Below are 16,349 nucleotides of genomic sequence, written 5' to 3'. Positions count from 1 at the left end.
CTGGTTGCAGCATAAAAGAGGTCAGGTTCTGCAATTTTCTCTGTTTCAGTGGCTATTTTCATTACTATGAGAACCTTTAATTTTGATTCCCAAAACATTTGTGCATATTTGCTAAAAAAAAAGAGAAAAATGTGGACAGTCAAAACGTCGGGTAACTATACGGCTCATCGTTATATTTACATGATTTCGCTTTAGAGAAACCTGAATTTAAGTGTCGAACACTTATCCGTTTAATTAGTGGTATAACATTAATTTCACAGGTATTTCATCCAATATCAATTAATAATGAAATATTAATTTAAAAAAAAGAAAGAAAAATTACTTATCAATTGTTTTTTTTAAATAATCTTAATGTTACCGCTAGTAATATCGCATAATATACTGAAACGCAAAAGAAACGCAACAAGCAGTGATCTACAAATTCTTGAATTCTTTATCTGATGATTTTCAAAATAAATACAGTAAGGTAAAACACGATTTAAAAACATCAGAGATTTGATAAAAATGTTAAATGATTATCCTTTAACCTTAGAAAGTAACACATGACTGTTAAAACACCCCCACCCCACCCCGGCCACTCAATTACAGCGTGCAAGACTGCCAAGCACAACAATTGCAGCTTGATTTCTACGATGCAATAGGTTTATCTATCTCGAGATCTGAGCGAAAGAAATATTCTTTGCCATTTTAAATGCCCGTTTTTCAGATGATAAGGTCGAATTTTCTCTAGCCTAGCGCAATGTAGTAAACCTTGGACTTCCGGTCCAAGGACTGTCATTCATGCTAATGATAGGTAAGAGTCTCTTGAGGCGTGATGTAGTGCATATTTGCATCTGCAATTCTCCATCACCTTTATTTTGAGATTTTCCAGCAAGAGCAATGGAAATGAGTACTGACATCATTTTCACGAAGCCTTGGCATCGCTTACGGAAAAGAAAGGAAAATTTATTTTTCGGAATATTGCTTCATGACTTGTGATAAACAGATACCAACCTTTAAAACCCCATATTATTGCCAAATATTTTGTTAGACATGGCATTGCAATTTTTTATTTCTGTTAAGCGGACTCAAACTTAACTTCCGGTAATGGTATGAAAATCATTCAACCGTTAAATTACCGACATTTACAAAGTTGAAGATGTCCTTACTTTTTAGATACAAAATTATATCCTATATGTAATATTTCCCCCTAAAATAGGATGTTGCGTTTCTTTTGCGTTTCAGTATATAACGTCAGTACCTGTGCGTGTACATTAGAGTTTTGATTAGTATACTTGAGTCAAACGTTGTATTGTTCAGGTATTTCTAAGTTTAAATAAATAACATGTTCCCAGTACGTTATTTTTCTTGGCTTAGTGGACAAAAGCAGACTAAAATCTGTGAATTTCTGGACCTATCAGAAATTATATTCCGGTAAAATAAAGCACAAAAAAGAAACTTGAGTTACAACCAAAATCATTAAAGAATACATTTTATTTCAGATTAAATTGAAAAAAAAAAATTATCAACCAAATGTTTTAAAGTATAGTGAAAACAAACATTTAGTTGATAATTATCATTTAAAAAAATGCAATGGTATGCTGGCAAAATAATGAATTGTCACATATCTTACATGTAAAGTTGCAAACAGATAAGCAGCGAAAAATAAATCTGCGTTATTTTTCGAGGCAGGAAACCTGTATTTTGATGTCTAAGTTTATATTCCAAAAATGTTTCTGAGTATGGTTGATTTAAAGTCCCCAGATCTATTTTCAATCTTATATCTTATAAACACAGAATTAGATACCGGTCTCCATCCCTCCGAAGGTTTGAAAGATGAACACAGTTTCTGAAAAAACGGGAAGAAGAAAAGTATCGATTATTAGAAGAATTATGAAAGCATATCAAAATCATATTAATTAATGGCTTGTGGGATTATTTGACGAGTGGCAACCTGACGATCTTAAAATGTTTAAATCATTCATTCATGTTTTCTTCTGTTTAAAAACGTTGAAATACTAAACGTTATCAGATGCACAGAATATCAAATCATCTGAATCATTCGACTGTTGATAGAACCTTAATTTTACATGAGAATTTTAAGTATCTGCTTTGAAAAACTTCGTTTCTATTCATTTTTCTTCCAAGCCTCAAAACGTATTGCCGAGGACATTCCCGTTTAAGTGTGAGTTTTAAAAAATAAAACATCAATGAACTGGAACAAATTTATAGAAAAACTTAATCATTATCTTTTTATAACTGACTTCATGTCATTGGTTAATTTTTGATTGCCAATCAGATATTTCCCTTACCAACAGCTACTAATCAAAAGACATAAAGGTACATACAGATGTAAATGAAAAATCTTAGTAGATAGACGACAAAATCTCAGCAGAGAATGGCTTTACCTTCCATACTGTATCACCTTTAGACCGTCTTATGGCTCTTATCGCACAGATGGGTAGAGGTACCATAGGAAGGAAGGCCACGATCCAGCCAATAGCCCGACCGTACGCCGGATACGTGTAAGAACCAACCATTGGCGGCCGGTACGTGTATATAGAAAATACGGATAACATCTGGTAAAAAAAATAAAGATGTGAAATTATAATATAGATTATTATTGATAAAATTTGACAATGAAATAAAATGCTTTCTATATTTGTACAAATGAATTCAATTTCTGCATAGTTCTCAATTTGAAGCGTCACTGATGCAGTATTTCATCGCTTACCACTAACAGGAAGGGCGTAATCACACACCACAAAATCCTCATATAAATAGGTACACCTCTTCCAATCATCATTTCAATGTCACGTGACAAGTTATCTGCCCCTTAAAGTCATACATAATAACGCATCATTATATGTTAAGATATTTATTTGTTAATGTGTGAAGTTTTATTCCATATGATTAAATGGAAATCATGTTACTTAATTTTAAAATCATTATGGTTTTTTTTTTTACCAAGGAGCACACTTAATAGCAGTATAACATCAAAACATAATGTAATGAGTTTCTTAAAGATACTTTCCTTTATACATTTCACATAATAGTCTGGCGCCATAACGAGCTATTAATTAAAAAAATTCTATATCACTTGGCATTTAGTTTAATTACAGTTATTCGTTTGTCGAAAATAATCAATTTTTGCTAACTTCGATATCCTATCTTTTGAAATTGATTTCTTTTCACAATTTGGCATTTGAAATGATGTAACAATTCTTGCTATGAACAATATTTTCCCCCTGTTTTTAACCACTTAACAGAGAAATGACTTAAATTCAGACATTATTAAATTGTATTGTTCGTAAATTATTAAATTTTGACTCTTTCCATGATTCCAATTTGGAAGCAGTTTAAATTTGAAAAAAGTTTAAAATATATGAAAACGATTTTAAAACTTTTATTTTAAATCTTTCGAATGTATTGTTATACTGTAAAATAAATTATTTTTGGGGGGTCAATTTTTCGTGGTTTGAGGAAAAAATATTGTTTCGTAAGGATTTCATTTGGTGGTTGAAGAAAAAACACATTATATTGTAGTTATGAATTTAAATATTAAGTTGGGACATGAATTCGTTGGTCTTTCCATACCACAGAAACGACGAAAATTACCCCCCCCCCCCCCCCGAATATATAATATGCCTACCATTGGATATGAGATGACGTTTTAAAGTAAAAAGATATGACAGAGGTCAGCGAACTTTTTGAACAGCCCTCGTACAGTGTATACACATGTATGTTTTTTCCGTATATCGACTATAACCTTTCCCCCTTTTCAAAGGCTTGACTATGCAAGACATTTTATTGATCGAGAAATGAGTCTAGCAAAAAAGATTCGCACGCCTTATGAAAGCCGAAAACCAAGCAAAAATCATTGCTAGAATTGAGTGATAACTATCGTACCATTAAAAAGTCATTAAAGATATACACGCTATATAAACGCGATTTTTTATTTGAAACAAAACGATTAAATGATTTGAAAAACATGATGTGTAAAAAAATAATTACTTTCCACAAAGTTTTACTAAATAAGTCGTTGTAATTACAAAACAATTAAGCAAGATTTGCAAATTAAGAATTTTGCCTATTCATGAATATTGATGAAGGAAGTGCGTAAACAGTATATAGACACGCATGTCCGCGAGAAATCATAGACAACGAGGTACATTTTGACTACGATTTTGAATAAGAGTTAATATCTCTCATTTCAGAGTAGATGGATAATACTGGTTGTTTTAAAAGATAATACCGCATATTTGAGCTCGTCTCACAATATGCGTCGTTATCAAAGCTCTACCCTGTTATTAATGTCATCATTCGCCTCTTATTTTGCGTGAAACTGATGATTGAGTAAAGTCGGAATTTTGTTATCCACCCATACAGTGTTGGTACTTAGTCACTATGTTTCCGGGTTATCTCCCCTTTTCTATGCAAGTGAAAGGTGGGTGATGAAAGTATCTGATTTAATTTTTTGTATTTTGAAATACCCTCCGACCTCAACCCTTGAGCTAGGTGTTTAAGTATACCCTTTCTCCTTTCGTACATCTACGTAGTTTTACATAATTGGGCTATACCTATATTTATTGACAGTTATGGAAATGTTATTGAGATTCTTTTCTGCTTTGGGTTGTTTTGTTTTTGTCTTTTCAGAAATTAGCGGTGCCATTGAAGGAGACCAACAATGTTGATCAGGATTGCCGGTTATTTCCGTTAAGGACCTTTTGAATGATTTGGGCCAAATACAGTATCCTTCCGAGGAGTTCGGGGAAAACCATACTTCACAGTGGTCAGATTGGCGAAATCGGTCACCTTCAATTTAACCATTGAACTATTTATATTCTTGACTTTTTGTGGTTGATGTTGATATATGTGATGTTTGATGTTGATATGTGTGATGTTGACTTTGAAAATTATATCTCATATAGAGTAAATCTAAAGCAAAATTATGTAATATAATTGATATAATTAATTATAATTAATATAATTAAAGATAATTTATGTTGAAATGTGTCCGTAGCACGATTGAGGTCAACCCAGCGTGCTACTTTTCCCGTCAGGGAGGGCACAACTTAATTGTTGATGTTGGGGGATGTGCCAGTTTGCCGGCTGCCCCACTGTTGTGTAGACCACTGTGGACAATACCTGCCAACTCGAATAAATCATATAAAATAAATAAGGCATTTGTTTTAAATATATTAAGGTCTTTGATAAGTATCTTTAAGCATAAAACGTATGTCATCCATGTCAAAAGGTATTTTGTATACCAAACGGCCTACCTCGTTTTCTTGACGCCAGTTTTGTTTATCAATCTAAAAGTAGCGACGGTGTCACATGATGCATGAATTTAAATAAAGGTATTACTTTCCTAGTAGGATAATAATAATTATAATTTGAGATCTTTATAATTGTCAATTGTTTGATACATATATATTGACTGTTTTAAATTATGGGTGTGAAATTTGGGACTTCCATAGATCACCTGAAATAGAACGCATTCATCTTATGTTTTGTAAAAACCTACTAGGAGTTAAAAGATCTACTTGTAGTTATATGTTTTATCGTGAATTAGGTCGTTATCCATTAATCATAACCAGGAAAATAAGAATTATGAAATACTGGTGTAAATTACTTCGTACAAATAACTGTATATTGAAATCTTCTTATGAATATTTATTGTATAATGCTGAAAATAAATTACATTCCAAACTTAACTGGGCAAGGGATGTTAAAGAGGAGTTGTTTAGAATGGGACTTTTTGGATCAATCAAGATTTTATTAATCCAACACAGTTTATATCTCTATATAAGGAAAGACTGTTGGATATCTACTTTCAAGATTGTAATGCATTTTTTGAAAATTCAACAAAGTGTTTCTTGTATGAGAACATTGTGTGAGACAATTTTTCCAAAATTCATGCATATTTGACAAAACCTATTAATTCTAAGTTAAAGACGTATATTACTAGAATAAGGCTTTTTTCCCATAGCTAAAAAATAAATTCAAGTATACAAACAGGAAGATATCAGAAAATAGAAAGAAGTAATAGAATATGTCAATTTTGTAATGATCACCGTATCGAAGATGAATATCATTTTTTGCTTGAATGTCCTGTATATGATCCTTTAAGAAGAAAATATATCAAACCATATTATTTCAGATCTCCAAATATGTACAAGCTTACTCAGCTACTCAGCTCTCTTGATGTTGGTGTTTTAGTTGGATTAGGGAAATTCATTCTTCATGCAATGATATTAAGAAATGATGAATAATTTAATTTATATGTATATTATGTATAGATATTTTTTCATGTGTTAATGGAGAGTTTATAATGCTTACTGTAATTGTTGTAGCTGAGGAGTCGGACAGATGGGGGTTCCACCCCCGTAGACTCTCGCCATGCGTTTATATTTATGTTCATTTTGTATATGCTGATGGGCCGTATGGCTTAAAGTTGTTTAATAAAGAATTATTATATCATAATGCGTTCATTTCCAATTGTGTAATTTACAATATTTTCGTAACTTTATTCGGTAAACAAAATAAATAAATTTCCAACTTTATTTTTAACTGACGCAAGTTATAGCGTGTATATCTTTAAGCAAATTGAAGTGATTGCTGGATCAACGTGCATTTAACAAATTCTCGTCTTACATGTTGGTGGAACGGAGATGTATTTTCACTTTGATTTGTCAAACTCGATATTGAAGAATTGATTCTGTGCTATCTCATTAATTTATTTTCTCTCATAGAACTTTGGCGAATGTTTACCATAAATCCAGCCAAACACCAAACATTCAATCACTCCAAAAAGAGGTATACTAAAGGCTGCAATGTACCAGTCTAACAGCTGGAAAATGTAGATTCCACACTAAGGAATAGAGAAATGAAAAAAATATTGTAATTTCAAACTTCGTGTTATTTTCATAAAAAATATGCATTTGTAAAGGGTTTTCTTTACACATGAAATCGACTAAAACCAAAATTATTACAAACTAACACTTTTCAATTTTTTTTACAGATATTTATCAGAGATTATAAATATGTTAAACTGATCATTGCACATCATGCGGATCATGACATATTTGGTTTTTATTCCAGCCACATGAATCAGTATACATGTCGTAAGTATACTTACCCCAGTGCATAGTAGCAATCCAACGAGAAAGAGAAACAGACAAGAAGACATTGCCATTAAGGCCTTGTGATTCCGCATACGAGGAAAAATATCTGTGAAAGCGGTCAAACAGGATTCCAGGGTGGTAAACTTGTGTAAATTAAAGAAGAATACAATATTATTTAAATATTTGAGAGAAAATATCAACTCTCGTATGCGCAAAGAATAAGAAAAAAAGTAAAATTCAAGTAAAATTAATAAGCTTGTCATTTAAAAAATGACGAAAATCGCTACGGTTACAACAAACTGCCTAGTTGAAATGCAAACAAACAGGGTTCAGCAATTCTAGGTGATATGCCTCATCTCAGAATTATGCAAGATATATTACCATGTTATAAGTAAAGAAAATATAACGGATTGAAATTTTTTTTAAAAAATCAGTTTTGCTGCTGATGCAAGAAAGACATTTAAAAAAAATCTTGTGAAGGTGATGACACACCATTTTTTTTTTTACGGGGGGGGGGGGTGGCTTAAAATTCTTACATGTAGGAAATAAAATGCAACAACAATATGTAGTTTCAAATAATCAAAATCCATATATACTATAGATTCCTTTCCATATTTTTAAAAAGATGATGATCCTTGATTCTATTTCATTCGCTTTACCTGACTGTCTAATCCAACAGTAAACAATGTTAAGAAGAACAACACAGCCCAGACATTTGGCAAAGGAAGCAGCGAGAGAGCTTCTGGATAAACAAGAAAAGCCAGTTCGGAACCTGATGTGAAATCCGAAACAAAGGTCTTTCTTTAGTTCATCTGTGAATATTTTGTACCTAAAGGATACTTTTGGTGATTACTATCCAAATCAATATATCTGTGACTTTTCATGATTTATAGCAAGGAAGTAAATCAAAAAAGCGAATGCATATTGAACATATGGAAACAATCACTGTGTGTGTGTGTGTGTGTGTTAGGGTGTGTGTGTGTGTGTGAAATTAGTGTTTTGTGCCTACCTGCCTGTACCACTTTATCCACTGGTTTACCCGCAACATGAGCCATGTAACCAACAATGGTGAAAATGGCAAATCCTCCAAATATACTTGTTCCTTCGCTTATCATAGATAATATGATTGAATCTCTGTCATATAAAATTAATTTTAAATAATGTGCTTTTGAAATAGATGATAATTTGCTAATGAATAAGATGTATCTCCTTAAAAATTATGTCTTCGTACAATTAGTTATAGTTCTATTTACCTGTAGCAGTTATTGTTGAATTTATTGAAGCTAGCCATGGTAAAGAGAGGTCCCCATGCGGGTCCTAGAGAATAGAAGACTTGAATTCCTGCTTCTAACCATACCTATGAAAACAAAATAATTCTCACTTTATTGAATATACATTTGTTGTCTATAAAAAGGTACAGGAATTATACAAACGTAGGAAAAAATACTTACTCAATATATATAATTTAGATATATGAACTGTCATAAAACTAAATCAAAACATATTCAAATTCGAGTGCATTTTAAACAATTGAAATACTCTATAAATTATGATTAATTAGATTTAAATTCATTTTATTATATCATATATATAAGAAAGATAAAATAAATTTAATCAATCATGATGTATTGAGTATTTCAATTGTTTAAAATGCACTCAAATTTGAATATGTTTTGATTTAGTTTTAAGACAGTTCATATATCTAAATTATAATTCTATACCTTCATTCAAGGGAATATTAATCCAGTTTTATGATATTTTTTTTTTTACTATATACTTACTTGAACACTGGTAAGTTTATCAAAGTCTGGTCTGATGTAGAAAAGGATGCCATCAGTTGATCCAGGAAGCGTCAGGCCCTTGATAAGAATGACGATCAGTAATAAATAGGGAAGGGTCGCTGTGATGTAAACAACCTATAATAAAGTTTTTTTCATTGTTTATTTAAAAAATGTTAGCTATCAACCCGTAGGATTATTTTCTTTCCAGTAAAATATTGTAGTGAGAGGGTGATTAAAGATTACAATGAAAAAAAATTCTTTTGTTATATGTTTTGAAGTACATAATTATCGCGTACCTTCCCAACAGATTTCACTCCTTTGATCAGACATATGCAAACCACGATCCATGCTACGAGAAAGCAGATTGTTAGGCGCCAGTTTAATCCTCCAATATCATGGAGTCCCTCTGACATACGAAGAACACGATAACTGTATAAGAAATTTTATATTAGTTAAATTATTTGATTCATTCTATTGCATAGTTACCATTGTATGTTTTTCCTAAATATATGACGATTCTTCAAGTAAACAGCTATTCGATGCTTTATGGATCTTAATATAATTTTATTAAGTAACACTTGGTAGTAGTATATTGTTTTATATATTTTATTTACCCCTAGTAAATTAATCACTTTTTTCTACACACTTTTTTCTTATAGAATACTTGCAAAGATATAAGATAAATGCGGTTTCATTGTTCTTTAAAGATGAAATATGTGGAGAAAACGAACAGTATTCGAGCTCAAATGTCCATTAAACATTACAAAATAGGAGCAGAGCAAACACGGACCTCTAAGACATCAGAGGTGGGATCAGGTGCCATGGAGGAGTGAGCATCCCCTGCCGACCGGTCACACCCGCTGTGTGCTCCTTGTCATGATCGGAAAATAACGGAAAAAATCCGTCGACAATTCAGTGTATAAATAATGACCTAACAATTAGTATGAAAAAAGTCAGTCAGCATTTGACTTACTGAAAGATTGTATTTGCTGACAAGGTCATTGTATCGACCATAGAACTTAACAAATGACGACTATAAACGAGTCTGCTGACATTCTTGTTTCATCAACTTCTTTGTCAATAACTTACCTCGTTTTAGAAATCGTTCATACGTAGAGCATGCTCTGGCGTATCGAATCAACTGAGAGATATAAACCCCGTATGCAGGTGATAAGGGTATATTGCTGCATAAGTTAGGGAAGTTGACGATTGAAAAGTTAAACTCATCACGTTTATCATAAAGCTTTGTTGTAAGATTACCATTAACGTCTTTTTCTAATAAAATATCAAAATATAAAACAGATGTGTCAGACTCTGTGGTATCTTTTATCTCAAGCTCAACGGGATATATCGTGTCGACATAAGAATGGAAATAACTCCTGTTAATTGACAATACGTCGTCGATATATCTAAATGTCGAGTTGAAGGCCACAGCAAGTGTTTTATTCTTTTCATGTAAAAGATTTTGAATAAATTCTGCTTCATAAGAATACAAAAATAGGTCTGCTAATAACGGGAGCAATTGGTACCCACGGGGATTCCAATAGATTGTTGGAAGACCTGGTCTCCAAAAACCACATAGATATTGTCAATCAGAGACTCGAGTATCTTTTTAATGTCAACTTCAGAGTACTTGTGTGTACAATCAGATTGCTTTTTAACAAAGTAATTTTGCAAATGACCAATGACAAGGTAAGTAAATTTTCGAGTTCCATTTTTGTTGAAAAAGCAGTTGTCAACGATCTCAGAAAGTCTGGACTTTAATTCTTTGTGGGGAATAGTTGTATATAAAGTTGAAAAAATGTAAGTTTTTATGTTGCTGATTTTGGTAAAATTTTGTGGTTTCAAATGTTCCAAAAGTTCATTGGAATTTTTTAATATCCACATCTGATTTACACCACTTCTCGAATATATTGTTGCACAGTACTCTTGAAGTTTCTCCTTCACTACTGTTAATATCTTAGTGAGGAGTAAAATTTGTTATAGATCAAGTGAAAGAAATCAAAATAAAGTTTGGTGAACATATGTTTCTCATAAATGTAAGCGTTGTTTTTATAAAGTATAATGCTTTAAATTATTGAATACCGGTATTTACCTTTACATAGTGAATTCAAAATATGCAACAAGATAAAAATTGTACTTTTTTATTTGAATATTCTCATGTTTCAATTTATCCGTAATCTAAGCAGATATCGATACATAAAATTAGATTTTTAAAACTGAATTTAATAAATTTAACATAATCACTCACAACCAAAATTCCTCTTCACTTGTTGAGCTAAGTATAGTTTCTTTTGTTATGTTCTCTACAAGGGAGGCAGCTCCGTTGTAGTGATACATTTTTGAATAAGTTTTAGACAAGTTAGATGTGTTATACGACTCTTTTGTTGATCCATTAGAATCATGCTGAGAAGACATGTTTGAAATGCCATGGAAACATTCTAGAGTATTCCAATCATTTTCACAGACTGCCCATGGAAGAGGCGAGAAAAAGGAACTTCCGAGATAGAAGATGGTCCAGGTGATGATGACATTGTAGTACAGTGTGATTACAAAGAGAACAATGAACATCCCCACTCCAAGACCTTGGTAAATAACAATCTGTCATGAGTATACCAGTATTTTTATCAATTCGACACTAAAAGTCCTATGCTTTATTCGTTAATATGTATTTGTCGATCAAATTTATGCTATAAGTAAGGGTTTATTTTATTGTGATAAAAATAGAAAAGGAATCTTTTACCTTCGAAAAAAGGACAAGCCTTCCAGACATGAAAAAAACTTCTCCCTGTAAATTGTCCAACAGAGCTTTCCAGAAAAAATAATGGAAGACCAGCAGCGAGGAGGAAAAATATAAATGGGATCAGAAAAGCACCTACAATAGTGGATAGTTTTAATACAATTCAGGATAATTTTTTCTACAATATATACATAAATAAGTATAGATATCTGTAAAACCATGTTATCCCTATACATCAATGTTTCTAAATAGCATTATCCATCTGAGAAAAAAAAATAACACTCCGAACATCCGTTATATACTTTTATGCATGCATTGTTTGAGAAGCGGTGGCGGATAGGAACATCTAATTTTAATTAGATTGACCAAAAGTGTATTCAAAGTTTGAGGTGAGAAACTCTTTAATTAAAAAATCTTCAGTACGATAACAATCGTTTTTCTAACTTACCTCCTCCATTTCTCATACAAAGATACGGAAATCTCCAGATGTTACCGAGTCCAACACAAAAACCCACCATAGAAAGCATATAGTCTAACTTTGCTCCCCATCTTCCCCTCTTGTTTTCTAATTGAGCTCTCTCAGTATTTGATAATTTGTCCACATCGTCCAAGTTACTGTCTTGATTCATCTCCATTATCTGAAATATAGATTATATTTTATCATTTTTGAACATTGATAGATATATCTGAAAGATTTAATTATCTACATATATATATTCCATTTCATGAGTAACATTTTAATCGCTTATCTACAGTTTTTTTATGTAAAGGCCATTCTATTTTTACGACAAATCTATTCCTATATCCCTTCTTTCAATAAACATTATGTTTTTGTGTAATGTAAGCGTCTTTATTTTGACAAATAAAGGACCAGAGCCAATCAAGCTATGTGTATTTGTTAAATCAATTACTAGTATGTGTAAATGTGCAAACTTTTTCCCCGTTATTTCCCAATCATGACAAGGAACACACGGCGGGTGTGACCGGTCGGCAGGGGATGCTCACTCAATCATGGCACCTTATCCCACCTCTGATGTGTTTAGAAGTCTGTGATTGTGCTGCTGTTATAATGGACTTTGAGCTTGAATACTGTTTGTTATCTCCATATTTCATTTAGCCATCTTAAAAAAAATTACATTTTGCGTGCTAACTGACGTCCCTTTTGTAATAAGGGTGTCCTCCAAACACCCACAGTTTATTGTTTTCATATTAATGAGCATCATTTTAATCAGGCAAATCAGCATTTTAAAACTGGCCAGAAATTGAAACATGATTTACACTGATTTTTTTTAAAAATTTAATTTTATAGGTTTCAAGATATTTCCCCCATCCATTCAGTCTAACTGTCAGTGCACAAACTAAATAAAACCGGATGTAAAAGGTTTTTTTTTCCTCGGTACACGTCACAAGTCAGCGGGTGTGAAATACCCTTAAACATGAAATTCTGATGAATGCAGCACAAAATTCTTTCATTTCTTTATGTGTTCTCAAAGTGTTCTCAAATTTTATTTTTACAAGCACGATATGTATTTCTAATAATTTTTCTCGTTACATTTCTTTATATTTTCATGATCAGAGTTATTTGGGAAATGGCAATCATTTATTGTACAACCGAACATGTTCTTTAGACAACAGAGGCATTGAAATTTCAGTGTGTTTTAATGACGTCAAATATGTCATTTTCAAAGACCCATATTTTTAAAAGATGTAAAATTGTTTCTTTTCTTCCTTAGAATAATGCTTTATTTTTTTTTTAAATACCTTGTATTTTGTTCTAGAAAACAAAATCTCTCACTATAAACTGTATAAATAAAAAAAGGTGAGGGTCTCGAACAGTGATCGATCTAAAAAAAAAAAAACCCTACAAACAATTCAAATCTGTGAACACGGCATAAAACACGGACCCCTGGAAATTCCAGAGGTGCGATCAGGTGTCGAAGAGGAGTATGCATCCCCTGTCAACCGGTCACATCCATCGTAAGTCCTATGCATTGATGAGGTAGATGGAATATTCAAAATTTTATTCAAATTTAAAATAAAACAAGGACCTAACAATTGGTATATTGCACATATGAAATATGTCAGTCAAAATACGACCCAAAGGAAGCTTATATTTGCTAACAATGTCATTAAATTTACAAAATACTGATATTACACGAGGTTGTTGAAATCCCTGTAACATCAATTTATCTGTCAGTAACCTGCCTCTAATTAAAAATTGATCTTGTACTTAGAGCATGCCTTTGAGTATCGAATAAGTTGGAAGACATTAACACCATATGAGGGAGATAGCAGAATATTACTACATAAATAAGGAAAGTTGACCATGGAAAAGCTGGAGTCATCTCGTTTGTCATACAATTAAGTTGTCAGTTGGCCCTTATCGTCTAAAAGTCAGAAAAACATTCAGTTATGAAACAGATGTTGTGGCCTCTGTAGTTTCTTTTACTCCGAATTCACTGAGATATATTGATTCGACATACGAATGAAAATAACTATTGTTAATTGATAAAATGTCGATATGTCGAGTTAAAGACCAAAGCAAGTGTTTCTACTCAGAAATGTTTTATGAAATCTACTTCATAGGAATATATAAAAGGTCGGCTAATAAACGATAAACAATTAGTGCCGATCAGAAATGTTATGCGATTTTAAATTATCTAAAATTCTTTGGAATTTTTGAGAATCCAAATTTGCTTTACACCACTTTTAGAATATGCGTCAGCACAGTACGTCTGAAGTTTCTCCTTTACAGAAGTTAAAATGTTTGTGAGGAGTAAGGATAGGAGCTTTGAATAGCATTATCTAGACCTGGCAATGTATCTTTCTAACGACTTTTAAGAAGTTTGGGAATCCACTATAGGTAGGGTAGAGCGACCTCACCTTCGTTGACTGGAATGTTAAAAGTATTAAAGACTGAAATTTGATTTTTGAGAATTTCATCATTAGAAAGTGAGCTATAAGTAAAGGTTGGATAAGTATAAGATGATAAGCCGCCACATTGGAAAGGAGAGTACTTCCCATATAAGAAAAGACTATAACCAGTAATTTGGCGTATAGACCAGAGTATAAGCTCCATACAACATGCATGAAATGGCATTTTTAACATTCTTAGATATATCAATATTTTTTTAAAAATCAAATGCAAAATTATATTGATAAAAGGAAAATGAGCTACAAAATACATATAATCTTCAAAATGTGGCAAATCACAATCACACGGAAATTTTCTTTATCATTTATTTTGGCGATTAAAGGCAAATAACAAATCCACAAGGGTTAACAATCATAATACCACATTGGCTAAGATAGTCAGAATGTTTTCTGAAATATTTTCAAAAGTAATCAATCTATTTCAATCTTTTTCTTTATCTAATCGCCGCTCACTGTAGCTCAGTCTGTAGAGCGCTCGTTCCGTGATCGGAAGGTCGTGAGTTCGCATCTCTGCCACGACTGACCTAAGTCGAAACAAGAAAGGTAGCAACTGTTCCTTCGCCAAGCGCTCGGTACTTTGACGTAAGAGTTGCGGGTTCTTCGGATGAGACCTTAAAATTCGAGGCCCCGTGTCACGGCAGGCGTTGACACGATAAAGATCCCTCACTGCTCAATGGCCCTGAGTGCCGAGTAAAGGTCTAAATTTGAAGTCCTTCGCCGGTATATATGAGTTATTGGCAAACACTGAACGCTTTGAGAACGATGATAACGAGCGGCTGGGGAACGATGAACGCAAAACTGAACGATGAGCTCACGGTGAACGCATGCTGAACTAGGAGCGAACGGCAAATGGGTACTTAGAACTAGGATTGTAGTTATTAAATGTAAACTTAATTAAGAGATGATCATATTTTATCGCCTTTAGCAATGCTTCTTGTTCACTTCTTTTCAATTGATTAATCATATAAAAGCATATAGAAGCTTGCTTGGCTCCAGGTGTGCATTTGCGATTGTGCTCCTCAGTTGATGATGAAGATAACAAAAGAATTTAAGAGCGTTATTTTTTGTATGTTTACAATATAAGAAGAATTATGAAAGATTATCAAATCATTGTTTGTTTTTTTTTTCTGGTTTTTTTTTTCCAATTTTAATTTTGGCTGGTATAATCTTTAGAAACATTTGAACACCTCTATAGCAGTCCAAAACGTTTTCAAATGCCCAAGATCCTTTTCAACATAATCAGTTGAATGTGAATTTAATACTGATTTTACATTATTTTTTTAAAGAGATTTCAAGTATACTCTATTGAAAAATAAATTCGTGTATTATTGTATCATGCAGGCCTCAAAATTTTTTGCAGAGGGCAGATTCAAATTTCCGTATAACGATTACTATAAAATCGACAAATTAAACATACATTTCTATTATCAAAAGACATTTATCAACAGACATGCAACTTATCAACTGAATCACTGAAGTATCAGAGAATGGCTATAGTTTACCTTCCATACAGTTTCAACTGCCCAATGACATATAACACACAGGTAAGTAGATGAACTATGGGAAGAAAGGACACGATATAATCGATACTCCAAGCATAAACGAAATAAGTATGACAAAAGGTATAAGGAACAACGATTGACAAGCTGGACGTGTAAATTGATAATACTACTAACATTTAGTAAGAGGATACAGATGTTTTGTAATTGTATGTAATCTACATCGTGCTTATTAAGAAAATTAACAATGAAATAAAGTGTATTTCTTTTCTATACTTGCACACATAAT

General features: G+C 32.4%; 1 protein-coding gene across 1 annotated transcript; it reads right to left on the bottom strand.

Moving 5' to 3' along the window:
• Window positions 1-1,694: 1,694 nt before the first annotated feature.
• On the bottom strand, window positions 1,695-16,116 carry LOC133181284 (sodium- and chloride-dependent glycine transporter 2-like). Its single transcript, XM_061315814.1, has 14 exons — window positions 16,064-16,116; window positions 12,076-12,265; window positions 11,631-11,762; window positions 11,139-11,472; window positions 9,184-9,316; window positions 8,888-9,022; window positions 8,360-8,463; window positions 8,116-8,240; window positions 7,766-7,878; window positions 7,121-7,249; window positions 6,754-6,853; window positions 2,714-2,814; window positions 2,388-2,558; window positions 1,695-1,828 (listed from the first exon to the last, which is right to left on the bottom strand). The coding sequence occupies exons 2-14, from the start codon at window positions 12,260-12,262 to the stop codon at window positions 1,697-1,699; spliced, it is 1,896 nt and encodes a 631-aa protein (XP_061171798.1). The 5' UTR covers window positions 12,263-12,265; window positions 16,064-16,116; the 3' UTR covers window positions 1,695-1,696.
• Between the last annotated feature and the right edge of the window lie 233 nt (window positions 16,117-16,349).

This window comes from Saccostrea echinata, unplaced genomic scaffold (genome assembly GCF_033153115.1).
Source record: "Saccostrea echinata isolate AGI-Se365-2 ecotype Australia unplaced genomic scaffold, CSIRO_AGI_Sech_v1 ptg000001l, whole genome shotgun sequence".
Lineage (NCBI taxonomy): Eukaryota > Metazoa > Mollusca > Bivalvia > Ostreida > Ostreidae > Saccostrea > Saccostrea echinata.
Note: the sequence above shows the minus strand (reverse complement) of the source record. Positions and strands in the feature narration are given on the sequence as shown.

Excerpts from the sequence above, each read along its gene's own strand:
- LOC133181284 (XM_061315814.1), bottom strand. The coding sequence starts at position 12,262 with ATGGAGATGAATCAAGACAGTAACTTGGACGATGTGGACAAATTATCA. Across the intron at positions 11,473-11,630 it reads GGCTTGTCCTTTTTTCGAAG|GTCTTGGAGTGGGGATGTTC; the intron begins GTAAAAGATTCC and ends TTATTTACCAAG. Across the intron at positions 8,464-8,887 it reads ATAAACTTACCAGTGTTCAA|GTATGGTTAGAAGCAGGAAT; the intron begins GTAAGTATATAG and ends TTGTTTTCATAG.